The 17,750-nt window shown below is 30.8% G+C and overlaps 2 protein-coding genes across 2 annotated transcripts; both read left to right on the forward strand.

Moving 5' to 3' along the window:
- The first annotated feature begins 5,841 nt into the window (after positions 1-5,841).
- Positions 5,842-7,408, forward strand: LOC137811651 (MLP-like protein 43). Its single transcript, XM_068613807.2, has 2 exons — positions 5,842-6,237; positions 6,952-7,408. Exons 1-2 carry the CDS (start codon positions 6,051-6,053, stop codon positions 7,239-7,241), a joined length of 477 nt encoding a protein of 158 aa, XP_068469908.2. The 5' UTR covers positions 5,842-6,050; the 3' UTR covers positions 7,242-7,408.
- A 5,308-nt stretch (positions 7,409-12,716) lies between these two features.
- LOC137812520 (uncharacterized) lies at positions 12,717-17,278 on the forward strand. The gene is made up of 2 exons (XM_068614960.2): positions 12,717-12,936; positions 15,543-17,278. The coding sequence occupies exons 1-2, from the start codon at positions 12,807-12,809 to the stop codon at positions 17,162-17,164; spliced, it is 1,752 nt and encodes a 583-aa protein (XP_068471061.2). The 5' UTR covers positions 12,717-12,806; the 3' UTR covers positions 17,165-17,278.
- The last annotated feature ends 472 nt before the right edge of the window (positions 17,279-17,750 follow it).

A 17,750-nucleotide genomic window follows, 5' to 3' on the forward strand; every position in this document is an offset into this window, starting at 1 on the left:
AGAAACTAATTTAGAAACCAAATTTCTTTTTAGTTTCTAAAATGGTCTCTAATTTAGTTACTATTGCAACTAATTATTTTGGTTTTTACAAATTGGTTTCTATTTCATGATTTTCTTGTAGTGATTTCAAGATTTCAAGAATAGTTCAACCATATTATAATCAAATCGAAAAGAATCAGTCACTCTACTCAACCAAATTTAAGCTATTAAACAGATAAACATAATAATATCACACAAACGTGCTACTCAAACTAAAAGTTTATAAAGTCAAGAGTTTTTAATCATAAACAAACACGTCAACAGGTCTAGACACCAATCTTGTTAGAAAAGATGGCTTTAAACTAGAGGGGGGTTAATTGTTTAAAGAGGGTCTTCTCAAGCTTTTCAAAACTATAATGAATTTATCTCAGGAACCAATTGATTCAGCAATTCAGTTAGCCAAAACAGCAAGCAAAAGCTATAGTACCAGAAAAACAATTGGTTGTTTCGTACAAACAATCAGTTGTTTATACCAGCAAACAACAAATAAACTGAATTTAAATAGTTAGAGATAGAGAGATTGTACACATTTGTTTATACTGGTTCACCCCAAACCAGAGCTACATCCAGTCTTCTCAGAAACCCTGAGGATATCCACTAAGCAATCACCACTTGATCACTTACACAACAACCAAGAGAATGACCTTGAACACCTCAAGAAACACACTTTCCTTGGCCAACACTAAGATTGATGATCTTGAACACCTCAAGAACACACAACCAATCTCAGCAAACACAGAAAACGAATTGTTCAACAGAGTACAAGGATTACACTTGTTACAAAAGATAATCTGAAATCAATACAAGCAGAATCATATTCCAACACTTTGATCAATCACAAACTCTTAGCAATCTCAGCACTTTGAAAAACTCTTGGAAAAACTTTGTCAAAGATTCTTAATTGTCAAATCTGTTTTTCTAAATATATTCAAAGATGTAGTTTGTTACAAATCTTAACAAACTCTTAAATTGTATTAAAAGATTGGTCAAAGCATTTAATGACTAGAGCGTAAGCAGTTAAAACATTTAAAGCTCAGTCAAAGAGAAAACAATTTTTCTGTTATGGTCCCAAAACAAACAATCGGTTGTTTCCTCGAATCAATCGGTTGTTTTGGTACTTAACAGTTCAACCATTCAAAACAGTTTTCAATCTTTTTCTCAAAATACCTAAGTATAAACAATCGGTTGTTTCGACAAAACAATCGGTTGTTTTTACTTAGTTTGAAATCATTTTTGTTTTCACAAAGATTGAGAATGCTAATGCTTTAGATTTAATCACAGGGTGGATTACAACATATAAACTACCCCAGAACAAAGCTTAAATCAGCACAGCAACATCAAGCAAAGCAGAGACTTCAACATCCTTCAAAGGATTTGGATTCTTCAAAGGTTGAACACCACTTGGTTCAACAATCTCCCCCTATTTGATGAAGACAAATCCCTAATGCTTGTGTTGTACCTGATTAAATATGAAGCAGTTCCTGCAATAGAACTTTGAGCAAAACATTGAACTTCTGATATTTTGTTAGCATACAGATAAACACTTAAAGTTCAAAACACCTAATATCAGAAACATATTACATAACCCAAACTGTTTTATCAACTGAAAACAGAAACTTAAAACACAGCATATATCTCCCCTTATTTGTCTTCACAAATAGACAAAGATAAGAGATAAAACAAGATATTGTTTTCATTACATCAGAATTAAAACAGCAACAGCAAAAGGAAGGAATTTTAAAAAAACCAGAAAATATCAGCCAAAAACAATCGATTGGTTATCGAAACAATCGGTTGTTTTTCCTTCATTCTTCTTCATCAGCAAACTGAAGATCAAAGATTTGATTCTGAACAGCTTCAATCTGTTCATCCAGAGTCATAAACCTACCATCCATGTTGTCAAACCTGGTGTCAATCCTTTGGAAATTACTAACACAGAGATCATGGAGGCTCCTTTGATTTTCAGCAAAGCTATCAAGCTTATTCATCATGAGTCTTTCAAAAGACGACATGGTTTGCATTCCATCTTCCTGATCTCTAGCACCAGCATCTTGATAATCTTCAGGTTGATCTTCATTTTGAACATCCATATCAGCAGGTTCATCTTGTTCAAGATTAGCAGCACCACTAGATGAGGCACCATGATCACCATCCTTGCTTATCCATTTTCCACCTACTTTTGTAAAACCCATCTTGCTTAGTGATCCATTGTTAACTTGACCAGCTCAGAAGTTTCATCTTCAAGATTAACTTCAAAATAGAGTAGAAATTTAGATATCAAAACAGCATATGGATAATTATAATCACCTAACCTCATGGCTTTTTGCATGTGTTCTTTGATTATATGAATCCAATTGATCTTGATTTTCTTGGTGATGCAGAAGATATAAACCAGATCTTCTTCAATTAGCACAGAATGATTACTCCCCCTTGGAATTAGAATCCAAGTTATAATGAGAGCAAGCAATCTCTCATCAAGTTTCAAATCTCCAACCGAGCATGTACTAACTTGAGCATGATTATTCTTCAAGCAACTTTTGTAGAATTGGATTTTGTTAAAATCCTCCACCACACCAAGGTTTCCCTTGTTGACTCTTAGACCAGAGAACTTAAGTCCAGCAACAGCAGTCCATACTTCATGAGTTATCTCCATTTCTACACCTTTCACATGAGAAACTAGATTGTTTCCCTCAAACTTCAAGTTTGTGTAGAACACCCTCACCAAATCTGGATAAATGTTTCCCTTCATCTCCAAGAACTTTCTGAGAGATTGATCCTTGAGCATCCTTCTCACATTATCAAGCTTTTGACTTTTCAGCCAATCAAAACATACAACCTTGGGGTTGTTTATCTTCTTGATACTTGTTTCATACCTATACTTCTCAATGAGATCATTGTCTCCAGAAAACCAGCCTTCTAGCCTTCCTCCAGTACTTACAGCCCTGGTTTTGACTCTCTTTGAGGTGGGAGGAGTTGATTCCATGACAGCAGAGACGAAAACAGGAGAACACTCTTCACAGATTTTTTTTGCAAGAGATGTTGCAAGAGATATTGCAAGAGATGTTGCAATTGGTTGTTCTTGTGGAAGAATTTTGCACTGGATTTTATAGCAGTAAGAGAATCAATATGAATTTAATTTCATTAAAGGGTACCTGATTTTCAGAGAGAGAGGACTTGACTCTGCTTTGCACATAAAATGTCAGAAAAAGCTGAGAATCACATGGTCTTCACATGTGATCTTTGACTAGTCATTAAGGCTCTTGAATTTCCAAGATTTTGGAATATCCTTCTTTATGACTGTTGTAACTCCTCTCTGAACATAATCAGCTTTCAACACAGATCCTTTGACCAAGCACCTTGAATAACCTTCCTCAAAAGGTAGTCTATCAGCCATTTAAAAAGATTTTTAGGATCAACTTGAATAACTTTCAAGAACCAAGCTCTGATACCAATTGTTAGAAAAGATGGCTTTAAACTAGAGGGGGGTGAATTGTTTAAAGAGGGTTTTCGCAAGCTTTTCAAAACTAGAATAAATTTATCTCAGGAACCAATTGATTCAGCAATTCAGTTAGCTAAAACAGCAAGCAAAAGCTATAGTACCAGAAAAACAATTGGTTGTTTTGTACAAACAATCGATTGTTTATACCAGCAAACAACAAATAAACTGAATTTAAAGAGTTAGAGATAGAGAGATTGTACACAGTTGTTTATACTGGTTCACTCCAAACCAAAGCTACATCCAGTCTTCTCAGAAACCCTAAGGATATCCACTAAGCAATTACCACTTGATCACTTACACAACAACCAAGAGAATGACCTTGAACACCTCAAGAAACACACTTTCCTTGGCCAACACTAAGATTGGTGATCTTGAACACCTCAAGAACACACAACCAATCTCAGCAAACACAGAAAATGAATTGTTCAACAGAGTACAATGATTACACTTGTTACAGAAGATAATCTGAAATCAATACAAGCAGAATCCTATTCCAGCACTTTGATCAATCACAAACTCTTAGCAATCTCAACACTTTAAAAAAATCTTAGAAAAGCTTTGTCAAAGATTCTTAATTGTCAAATCTGTTTTTTTGAATATATTCAAAGATGTAGTTTGTTATCAAATCTTAACAAACTCTTAAATTGCATTAAAAGATTGGTCAAAGCATTTAATGACTAGAGCGTAAGCAGTTAAAACATTTAAAGCTCAGTCAAAGAGAAAACAGTTTTTCTGTTATGGTCCCAAAACAAACAATCGGTTCTCTCCTTGAATCAATCGGTTGTTTTGGTACTTAACAGTTCAACCATTCAAAACAGTTTTCAATCTTTTTCTCAAAACACCTAAGTATAAACAATCGGTTGTTTCGACAAAACAATCGGTTGTTTTTACTTAGTTTGAAATCATTTTGTTTTCACAAAGATTGAGAATGCTAATGCTTTAGATTTAATCACAAGGTGGATTACAACATATAAACTACCCCAGAACAAAGCTTAAACCAGCACAACAACATCAAGCAAAGCAGAGACTTCAACATCCTTCAAAGGATTTGGATTCTTCAAAGGTTGAACACCACTTGGTTCAACAAATCTGACTAAGAAAAACAGACGTGTACAGCTTTAGATGTAATCCAAGACAAAACTTTTAGTTGAACCAAAGAAAAATTTTCAGAATGATCTATCACTCCACCTTTAAAGATGAATTTATTCTTATGCCTCTATATCTCACCAACCACTGCAATCATTATTATATAAAAAAAAATTGTGAAATAATTCATTATAATATAAAAAAAATCAATAAAATTAAGCTATTTTTTAAAAAAAATATAACAATACAAAATATTAAAATGTTAATTTATATATTATGAAGTGGACTTTAAGTCTAACTCAACCCCATAAAATCGGCTCGTGCGTGAGATAACATATTATGGGTGATCCAATAACGGTCCGATAGCGGGTGACACGATAGGCCCAACACAAACACTCGCTAGGATATGCTCGAAATGGCTCTGATATCATATTACAAAGTGGATTTTAAGCCTAACTCAACCCCATAAAACCGGCTCATAGAGTTGAGGTTTGCACCCACTTATATACAATGAAATGTCCTAATCTCTAGTGGATGTGGGATCTCCAACATTATAGTTTCACTATTTAATTTTAATTTAATTAAAGCCTTCATATTTATCCAACATTAGAAAAACAAAGTTTTATTTTCGGTCATTCTTTTCCTATATTTGTTTTCGATCATTACAACTTTAATTCAATTCTTATTTTTCAATTTGCAAAATTTTTAATTCACATAAAATAAGTCATAATTATTTATTTAAATTTTATGTTTATAAAAACATATTTATTTAATTTTTATGATATTACAAATTTTGTAATACATTCTTTCCTTGCTCGTTTTTATTTTTTTAGTACTCCCTTTATCTATTACTTTCTTTACACTCTAATTTTTATCTCTTTTTTCACTTATTAAAAAAAATTCAAATTTTTCTTTTTAATAATTTTAATATTAGATGTTCTTTTTAATTATATAAATATTAATCAAAACAAATAATACTCCTTGAATTCACTTTTAACACCTATAATCACTTTAATAATTTTTTTATTTATGATCGACAAAAAATTAAATGATATCCTTTGAAAAAAAGAAGAAGAAAAGTTAGCATCCATGCATTGTCCCAATCCACGAATTTAATAAATGAAAAATAATATCATACTTATGTGTAGTCTCAATCAACTTTAACATTTTTAAATATAAAAATAATATTATTATTTGCTTTCTTTTCTATTTCAGGTAAGCATCTTCCAACCCACGTTGTTCTTTTCAAACAAAACAAAATTTGATTTTATTTGAGGAAAAGCCCTAAAATCTCATAATTACTTTAGTAGTTGGCTGTTGAAGATATTGGTAAGATGTTTCTCTATTTAATGCGTTTTTCTCATCCATCTCCACATTATCCCATTCCTTTCCTTCTTCTTCTTCTTTGTTTCTATAATTCTTGAAAATGTCACTTTCTGGAAAAATCAGCACTGAAATTCCAGTTCAAGGAGCTCCGGAGAAATGGTTCCACACCTACACAAACCAACTGCACCATATTCAAAACGTGACTCATAAAGTTCATGCAGCCAAACTCCATGAAGGTGACGATTGGCACGCCAATGATTCGGTCAAACACTGGACTTATATCATCGGTAATTAACTTTTTAATTATGTTTACATGTTTCAGGCAAATCAAAATAAGTGAAATAAGTAAATTAGTGATCAGTTACGTATTTTTTTTTAGAGATGAAGTAATAGATCATTCTGAAATTGTTTTCATAGTTCAATTAAAGGTCTGGTCTTGGATAGCTTCTAAAGTTCTTTCAGTTTGTTTTTTATTTTCTGATTGGTGTTTTGATCTCCTTATTTACATGTAACCAATTAAATATAAGTAATTTATTTAGATCGGTTAAAATTTGTTTGATTTTTGAATGGGGGTTTGTTTTCCTTATTTGTTTTGAGAGGCATGTGATTTTCGATCTTGGAGGTTTGTTTTCTAGTATTTGTTATAGTGGGAAGTTAATGACAAGTCTTTGGAAGATGTTGCTCGTTTCTGTGTGGTTTGAGTAACCTCTAAAAGTTCATTCAGTTTGTTTCTTCTTTTTTGATTGGTGTCTTGATCTCATGATTTGCATGTATTCGATTAAAAATAAGTGATTTATTTAGATCGGTCAAACTTTATTTGGTTTTTTAGTGGAGGTTTGTTATTTTTTTTGAGAGGCAGGTAGTTTTCCATCTTTGGAGACATGTTTTATAGTATTTGTTATGGTATGAAGTTAATAACAAGTTTCTCGAGAGAGTTGTTCGTTTCTATGCGATTTTGTATATGAGTAGATGATAATGATTGGTTACTTGTGAAACAACAGACGGTAAGACAGTAACATGCCATGAAACTATTGAATCCGTTGATGAGCAGAACAAGAGAATTGTGTTCAAGCTCTATGGTGGAGATATCGATGATAAATATAAGGTGTTTAACCTAATCTTTGAAGCCATTGAGAAGGATGGTGGCAGTGCTGCAGTTAAATGGAGTGTTGAATATGAGAGGGTGAGTGAGGAAGTTCATGCTCCATATGGCTACTTGGAATTCTTTGACCATGTCATCAGAGATGTTGATGCTCATCTTCTCGAGACTCAAGAAAATGCCAACAAATAAGAATGTGTGGCCAATGATGTGCTCATGTGTGTAATAATTGTGAAGTTTGATGTGGAGAATAAGCTTTTTTAGTTCCTTTATAGATTTCAATAATTCAAGATGCAAGTGGGTGATATGTTAAATAAGTTTTTTTAGAATACAAGGATGTCTTTGGTGTGTTTCTGTCATCATAGTATTTTATCGGTGTGTCACTACATTAAAATCAATAAACTCATACTAATTCTAAATATATATATATATATTAAATTAGATATTATTTTATAGACTAAAATAATTATTGATATATAGAGTACACTACAAGAAAACCATGAAATAGAAACCAATTTACCAATTTGTAGAAACCAAAATAATTAGTTGCAATAGTAACTAAATTAGAGACCATTTTAGAAATTAAAAAGAAATTTGGTTTCTAAATTAGTTTATATTATTTTCTATTATTGTTAAATAGTTTCTAAATTGGTATCCAATTAGCAACAAAGGTTTTTGCTACCAAAGTTAGAAACTAAATAATTGGTAGTTAAAACCTTAGTTGCTAATTAGATACCAATTTAGAAACTATTTAACAATAATAGAAACTAATTTAGAAACCAATTTTTTTTTTTTAGTTTCTAAAATGGTCTCTATTTTAGTTCCTATTTTAACTAATTATTTTGGTCTCTAAAAATTGGTTTCTATTTCATGATTTTCTTGTAGTGGTAGTTTCTGTTATTGGTAAATAATTTCTAAATAAATATCTAATTAACTAGCAATGTTTTAATTATTAATTTATTTATATTCTAAATTTTGTAGTTAAAACTTTGGTAGCTAAATATCAATTCCACATAAAGTAGTTGAATTAACAAGTATAATATTCACTAAATATAAAACAGAACCATAACAAGTGTGTTGAAAGTGTTGTGTTGACGATGATTAATAAGAAAACAGACAAAGAATTGGTTGCTTCAAATTGGAAAAATAGGGATTAGGTTTTATCTTTCTCACTCTCATATATTTTAATTAGCATGTTAACATTATGTTCTATGATTGAAATTGATGTCTGAATTCATTTATATCAATTCCCCGCATATAAAATTATTAAGAATGTTTCTTAAATATCGATTCCTCGCATATTTATAAAAACAAATTAAAATAAAGCTCAAACGTTAATAGCAATTAACATTTCAAGTCTATTCCTAATACTCAAATATGTTAAATATTATTGTTTAGGTCAGAACCCTAAAAATATTTTCGAGTCAGATTTAAGATTCTAGATCAAGAGTTAGAAACAAAACAACAATACCAATAATCAATCAAGAACAAAATATTATATCATATTTAAATATCACCTCAATACATAAGAGTTCGAACAGATTACTCTCAATCCCAAATGTTTAGCCACACATCTTCTAGCATCTTTTATTCGCCCAATTGGTTACAAGTCACTCAGTGGTGTTTTCCTCTCAATCTGGCACATTAGGGTTGAGTCTTAAGCCCCCTATTTAACCTAATTTGCTAGGGTTAGGTAACTTCTTGTGTCGCGCTAATGGGCTTGTTGATTAAAACATAAATTGACCCAAATGTATTTGACGCATTCTCGCTCAAGCGAGATGTAGCTCGCTCAAGCGAGGAAGGTGTCGATTTTTGAAAACGCCACTGGAGCATTCTCGCTCAAGCGAGAATGAGCTCGCTTTGAGCAAGATTCCTTGTTGCTGAGTTGGGCTTTTTGGCGCTTTTTTGCGTTATGGGACCTTCCAACTTTCTCTTTTGGCATTTTCTTCCTGCACCCCTACATTTTTCTTTCTGCACCCCCACAATTTTGTAAATTCCGAAATTGACCCCCACAATTTCGGGACCTGGGAGTGTGCTACGGATTCATCAATCTGGAAGTGAATCATGTTGCGTTCCGGATGAGGGGGTGTTCCAGAAGCAAAGTTTGCATAAATTATTGATTTCCAGATTGCTGAATCCGGAAGTCTAATTTCTACTACGGATTGGTGGATCCAGAATGATTTTTTTCAATTATGGATTTCTGAATCTGGAATGCATAATTTGAATTACGAATTGACGGATCCGGAATGGTTTTTTCAATTATGAATGTTTTGCATTTTTTTTATTTTGGATTAACACTATCATTCATGTACTACCAGAAGCATCAATTCGGGAGATTACCGGATGCGCCAATCCAAAAATTTACCAGAAGTGTCAATCCGAAAATTTACCGAATTTCATAATCCGGAATACAAAAATAATAAATGTACAGTTTATATAGGGACAGTTTTGTCTTTGCGCAACTTTGTGGAGTGCAGGAAGAAAAATGTAGGGGTGCAGGAAGAAACTACCTTCTCTTTTTAGCTTATATCGTTCCTCTCTAGTCCAATCATTTCCATTCTTTCCTATAAACCTGAAATTAACACCAAATTTGGAAATAAAATGCTCTTATTTAAATAAAGATCATAAATTTTTTAAAAGGTATAAATTCATAAATTATGGATTATTTTATATGTAAATTAGCATTAATACTCATAAGTGTCTATATTTTAATATGAAATAATACTCAAATTAGACACTTATCACTTGTATGTTAAATAAATAAAAAATGCACATGTGTGTCATCTATATAGTGATTTCACTACAAAAAAAAATCATTAAATATAAACTAATTTTATAGATAAAAAATGATTGACTAAATTAGATATTGTTTTATAAACAAAAAAAACTATTGGTATTTTAAGTATTTTCTATTATTAATAAAAATTTATAAACTAGTTTCTAAATTGGTATTTGATTAGCTAATTGGTATCTAATTAGCTACCAAAATGTTAACTACCAATTTTTAGAATCTAAAATCTAAAGTAGTTTAGTGTATTAATGTATTGAGTGTATTAATTTTTTTTCCATATATTAATGTTTTTTCATATATATTAAGTGTATTAATGATTTTTTCATATATATATATATATATATATATATATATATATATATATTAAAGATAATATGACATATTTTATAAAAGAGGCCTTTTTGAAAAAAAATTAAGTGAATTAGTTTAATAAAAGAACAAAAGTGCATTCATGAGAGTGCTCTAGAGGACTAGGTATGATGAATACTGTTCAAATATAGTTTCAAGCTTATCTAAAGTGTACTTATTATCTAATCAAACGAAAGCTTATTAGTCAAATTTTTACTTGTCATCTGCTTATCCGTGAAAACAATGTACTTATGTTTCTTCGGTTAGATAAAATTTTAAGCGCGTGTCTGAGGAAGCAAGACACTTATACCTATTCGTTTAAACAAAATTTTAAGTAAGTTTGATCGATTTGTCTTCATTTATTAAACAATTAACAATACTTATGTTTGAGGAACTTGTTTAGAAAGGATGATTAAAGCATTCTAGATCTTGAGATACTTTAGTCATCCTTTCTAGACAACTACATCACGATCACTTTTGAACACTCTTTTGGATTAAACATGCAGGGTTTTCATTGAGATAGAGATGGAAAAGGTGGTAGTTCCATTAGTTCTATGGGCTGCTATTTTTGCTTTCGATTGGAAGGATGGTTTGTTTTACACATGTTTGTAATCACATATTTGTTAGAATTGTAGGCCTAAAACAAGAGGGGGCCTAAAACAAGGTATGGAGAAAGCCAATGAAGAATCAAAGCCAAAGGAATAAAAATGCTCAAGTTACAAAACTGTTTTAGTTTATTTCCAAAAAATCAACCGGTTGTTTTTGTGATTCAACCGGTTGTTTTTATCAACAATTTATTATAAAAACAACTTAAAACATATATAATTGAGATTAGGGGAAGAGAGAATCACACAAATAGATTTATATTGGTTCACTCTTACACTAAGAGCTACATCCAGTCCCCAGAAACCATTAGGTATTCCACTATGTAATCAACCATAGATTACAATCACACACACACCAAAGAAGTGATCTTGAACCCCTCAAGAACACATACCTCCTTTAGCAATACAACACACCACAGATCAGAACAGCCTTTGACTTTGTGAATCACAGTTCTTTACAGAAATACAAATCAAATGAAAGAGAATGGAATACACTTGATAATGATCAAAGATCAAAACAATCTTGATTACATCACAATTCTATTCCACTCTTAGAAAGTATCCAAAGCTTGAAGCAATCTTAAAAAACTAATTTGAAAGTGTTAATTTGAAATCTTAACAACTAGGAGTGTAAAACCACTTATTTATACTCCAAATAGTTGTTAAAAGGCATTAATGAAATATCCAAAATCAGTTAAAATCATTTAAAACAGATTAATTTAACTTAACATAGTTTTGTTAAGGATTTTCAAAAATCAATTGCTTGAATTGTTTTGATAGCAAAGTCAACCAAAGTCAAACAATTTCAAATCCTTTAAAAAAACTCTTAAGTGTAAAACAACCGATTGAAACGATAAAATAACTAGTTGTTTTTCCACTTCTCTTTGAAAACACATCTTTTTCAAAGGAATTAAAATCAAACAACTTTGGATCAATTTTATGAGTGGATTACAAATTCAAACTACCCAGAACTCACACACACAAGCAACAACAAGTCTTCAAGCAATCCATATAGATTTGGAGACATCAAAGCTCTTGTTCCACAATATTGTTAGGGATCTTTTGCCTGGCTAGTTTGTTTGCAAACTTTTGGTGAGTTAGGTGATTCTCATTATTTTATTGAGAAACATATGTTGGAATGTATGAGATCACATCTTTTACCTTTTAAAAAAAAATTGTAAAAATGTTCCCTTGTTATTTCTATTTATATTATTCTTTATAATTGATAAAAAAAAACTTACGTCTAATAAAATATGCTACTCATATCAAATTATGTTCCACACTTTCGTCTTAAAGCATATCATTAGAATCTAATGAAGATGCATGTTGAATTTTTGGTATAATAGGCACACAAAATAAGTAGATTAAATCATCAATTTAATAAATATGAAGTCCTAAAATTAAAATATTAATAATATATACGGGAAACATGAGAAATGTAACTGAATTTTTATATGATCTTTCTTTCATTTTTTTATTTATTTATTTATATATATATAAGTTATTATATATGCTCAAAATATATACAAATATCAACCTATATTTTTATCAATAAGTTAAGTATTTTATATTTCTACACAGCTACAATAACGGGTCAAATCCACAAGATATGATTACTTAGCACTATATAGGGATCAAATCTTTACAATTTTTTAATAAATTTTCTTATTATATAAATTGTAAGTATCCATGAATAATATTGCATGGCTAGTATATAATAAGTGTGAGGACAAGACAAAGAACAATTACTTTAAGAAGTTATTCCTTGAATATAATTCAAGTTCAGCAAACACAAAACCAATTAACATTAAAAAACCAAAGCCTACAACAAACAAAGAATTGTCTCTCTCACAAGAAAACTTGTCAACTTTAATACTCTCCACTTCCTTGTTATATAAACCTAGAAAACATCAAAAACTGAAACAAAACAACTTCAATTCAAAGCATTTAGCCACAATTTAGTGAGTAAAAACACTACTCTCTCTCTTTTCCTATAACACAGATTCTTGAGCCATGGCTTTCAGGCAGAGAACACCAACTTTTCGTCCAAATCTTTCTATTCGTCGCGTCTTTGAAACTTTTCAGCCACGATCAGAGATCAAAGATCTTCCAGAAGCTTATCTTCTTCGTGTTTATCTTCCTGGTTTGCAAATCTTACTCTTAGTTCATGCCTTTTCATTCCATTATAAATCAACAAATATATATTGTTTATTGTGCATTTGCATTTCATGTATGAATTCGAAATAAAACCAATATGCTGAATTGAAATCCCATTAAATTTTAACATTTATGTATTAATCCAATATATAAAAAAAAAATATGCAGAATTGAAAAAAATAAATAAAGTAAAAGCAGACATGTGCAAGTTTTGAATCAATATATAATCTGGAGGCAACAAAATTCAGCAATGGAAAGATTTAGAAAATGTAATTAATATAATAAGTATAAAGGGTGAAACTAATAGTTACTTGTTGAAGAAAGAGAATTTAGTAGGGCATGACAAAAAATTATTGCACTTATTATCATTGATCCTTAATAACAGTATAAACAGTAGAAGAATCCAACTTAGGATATAATTAAATATATTTTTTTTCAAAAACACTTCTAAAATAGAAAAAATAATATAATTAATATTTTAGATGAGTTATACAAACTCTTTCATATAATTCCTCTAATTTTATTTTTTTTGGATAAATTAATTTTAATTTATAGAGGAGGTTATCATTTCAAAAAATTTCTTAGTTTTTTCTTCAAAAAAAAATCATCTAAAGAATTTTGTTTGGACAAACCATTACTAAACTACCAAACCAACTTATTCACACAGTGTAGATGAAAAACAAAAATTAACTTATTTTTTTTCTTTTATTTTTTCAAGAAAAGATACATACCAACTAGTTTAGTCGACATTCATATGATGTGCAAGATTGCTCAATAAACAATTAGCTTACATAAATTAAAAAGAGTTTATAATTTATTAAAGAGTGTTATATATGTAACAAGTACACTCCTTTTTAATAAATAAATTGAAGATTCTAATTTAAAATCCAACAAGTGTTAGATGAAAGAAAAAATTAACGGATGACAATAACAATATAAGAAGAAATTATGTAAATCATTATTAATTATCCATTGAAAAGTTTAGGAACTTACTGTAAATTAAATGTAAAACTTATGATTATGTAATACGTGCTTCCTTAATTAGTCAATTTTCACTAAAAAGCTTGAATTTTAGGTACCATGCCACACCTCTCAAGTAATTAATAATAGGCAACTTAAATATATGGGAAAAAACATTAATACACTTTTTAAAAATACAAATACTGATTAAAAAATTCTTTGCTTAATTTTTTGTATTAAATATTATATAATAAACTATAGATCACACCACTAAATAATTTTTATATATTTTTCACTGCTTGGATGTCTGATATATATATATATATATATATATATATATATATATATATATTAATATTAGTGTACAAAGAATTACTCACTTATGTTTTCAAAATTCTCACACTAAATTCAACAAACAAAGAATCGATCCGTACAGAATGATCGTTCACTTATTAAACTGTAGTAGAAGTCTAATTTTGTAGTAGTGTTTTTTTTTATATTTTATCATTAAATTCTTTTCATTTAATTTTAATTCAAATTTTAACATTTTTGCATCCTTTTATTGTGTTCATCTTAAATTGTAAATTGTTAATTTTTGACGAAAGATTGTTTTAATAATTTTGAACTACTACAGAATTAATTCAATTCACGTAGAGCTATTCCTACATTTTTCAAGTATATGTCCCACAAAAATATTAATATATATTTTTAGTACATGAATGTTTAGGTGATGAATTTTATAGAATTTTTATGATACACACTGATTTTACTCTTTAACATTATTTAGGAAGTTACATATGTTAAAAATAATATAACATCAAATGCATTACCGAAATCCTAATTCATACCATAATTGCCAAGTTTTTATCATGTTTTTTTTTTGTCTTTGTTTTATCACTTCTGAGAAACCAAATTCCTTACATTCAAAGTTATCCAATGGCTATGCTCATGTTTATTTTAAATTTACAACATTAGTTATAAAACAAAGTTTCAACTAATATGAATAATGTATATTTTGAAAATCGTGTTCATTAAAATCAATTTTACCAAATTCTAACTCAAACACGACAGAAACTATTAAATAATAGAATGAACCACTTTATCCTTGCTAATCTCAGTGTTTTTATTTTTCTCTATTAAAGTAATATATATAATGATTAAGTTGGTCATTAAAAATGCAATCAATTTATTCTTTTTAAAAATATAAACATTTGAGTAACTAAGTATATAAAATGTTCTGCAACTGCATGATTAAATTTTGTGAAACCATTTTGTTATTGAAATATATCTTTAAATACCAACTTAACCCTAAACTAGAAACTATTTTATACTAAATTATATGCAATATTCGATATCAATTTGAATTTGTGTACTTATTTACTAACTAAATTAGATTTTTCATTATTTCAACAATGTCATGTATTTGATGAACAAATTCAGCATTTCCCTTTATTGCAAATTTTAATAGAAACCATAAACATGTTTTAGTCCTCCACCACCTAATAACTTTTCCAAACACACTCAAATAAAAACACAAGTTGAGTTAAAATCTGTTTCTGGCTTTTTCTTTTTTGTTTAGGTAACATTTGCATGTGTCAAATTAATCATCTTCTTCTTCACCTAATTTTGCAGGTTTTCAGAGGGACAGTGTTAAGGTAACCTATGTGGCCTCTTCAAGAACAGTGAAGGCTACAGGAGAAAGACAAATTCAAGGCACCAGATGGTACAGATTTGACCAATCGTATCCGATTCCTGATTATTGTGAACCAGAGGCACTTCAGGCCAAGTTCGAAACCCCAGTTCTCACCCTTACCATGCCAAAGAAGGCCACTTCACAAGATCCTCCTAAACAACAAGTGCAAACATCCCAAGAGAAAGGTGTAGCAGCTGAACCAAAGCTTGATGAAAAACTCCAAGATGCTACCACCACACCACCATCCACAACTACTACTAAAGTTGAAGAACCGATTCAAGGCAAGAAAAGTGTTTCACCACAACCTACAACTACTCTTGAAGGCACACCATCTGAGACCCCTTCAGAACCAATTAAGGGTCGAAAGGGTCAAGAAGAAGCTGTAGAAAGAGTTGGTCTTTCTGGTGAGAATCAAATGGGTGGGAAGGAGTTGGAGGCAAAACCAACACCAACAAGGGCAGCCTCGTTGCATGGAGATGAAAAGATTCAAAAGGGTCAAGAAGAGATTGAGTCAAAACCAACACCAACAAGGACAACCACAATGCAAAGAGATGAAAAGATTCAAAAGGGTCAAGAGATTGAGTCAAAACCAACACCAGTGCCAACCAAAATGGAAAGAGATGAAAAGCCTCAAAAGGGTCAAGAGGATTTTGAACCAAGAACAACGCTAACTAAAGTCAGAACGCCTGAAAAGTACCAGAAGGGTCAAGAGGATTTTGAACCAAGAACAACGCTAACTAAAGTCAGAACGGCTGAAAAATACCAGAAGGGTCAAGAGGATTTTGAACCAAGAACAACGCTAACTAAAGTCAGAACGGCTGAAAAGTACCGGAAGGGTCAAGAGGATTTAGAACCAAGACCGGCACCAGTAATGCTACCCAAAGTAAAAACTGCTGAAAAGTCCCGGAAGGATCAGGAGGATTTTGAACCAAAACCAACACCAACAATGCTAAACAAGGATAAAACAGATGAAAAGGCTCAAAAGGGTCAAGAGGAATTTGAACCTAAAGCAACATCAACAATGGCACCAAACATCAAAACAGAAGAGCAACCTCCAAAGGGTCAAGAGGAAGACAAGCCAAAACCTGATATAACAAATGTTACCAGAAAGCCAACAGTTAAAGAGCAATTGGAGGAAGAGAAGACAGAGGAAACAAGTGATGAAGATTCAGAAGAAACAAGTGATGAAGATGAAAAGGAAACAAGTGATGAAGATGAAGAGAAGGAGAGGATCACAAAGGAAGTTAAAGAGGAACCTTCTAAGTCAAGAAAGTCTGTGAAAGATAAGGAGCAGGCTGATTTTGGAGAGAAAGAAACCAATACAGAAAAAATGTTAGCCAAGGAAAAGGAAAAGCAATCTAACAACAGAACTTCTCTAAAAAAGGAACTGAAGAGTGAAGAGAATGCAATGGAAAGGGTTGGTTCTGTCTCCCACATTTTCACAAAATTTTCAGAAGGGACACTTAATGAGGAAGAGAAAAAATTAGCAGCAAATATTGGTGCTGCTGTTCTTGTCATTGCTGCATTGGGATATTACGTATCGTATAGGTTTTCCTTTTGAGGGATACCCTAAAATATGTTCTACTCAATGAATATTTTCTCACAGTTGTACATGAACAATAAACTGTAACTCAAACCATGGTGGAATAAAGAGTTTATGCATCTTTGATACTTATTTCATGTTCTATATGAACGGAAACCAAGTGATATATATAATCGAATTTGATTATATATTATTGTGAATTTTAAACTATATATATAATCTCAAACGTGGGATACTTGTACACGACATATTTTAACTCACTATTTTATTAATACTTCACTATTTCATCGTTTGAATCAGGTCCAGTTAGTGAAAATCATGAGAAGTGTGTTTATTTTATAAAAAAAAAATAATTAAAATGAACAACCTTTTATGCCTGCACAGAGAACGTAAGAAAAACATATTTTGTGTCTCTGCCAGCACAGAGAACGCAAGAAAAAGAAATTATTGGTGTTTGCGTGGGTTTTAGGGATCTAATTGATAGTGTAGACTAATTGTATGCTTGGTATATTAATTGGGGAAATTGTAGATTGTAACCAGGATTGGGTTTTAGGACTCTTCATATTAGATGCAAAGAACAAAGTCTTTTGTTCAGGCAAACAAT

This window comes from Phaseolus vulgaris, chromosome 11 (assembly GCF_051622355.1).
Source record: "Phaseolus vulgaris cultivar YP4 chromosome 11, ASM5162235v1, whole genome shotgun sequence".
Lineage (NCBI taxonomy): Eukaryota > Viridiplantae > Streptophyta > Magnoliopsida > Fabales > Fabaceae > Phaseolus > Phaseolus vulgaris.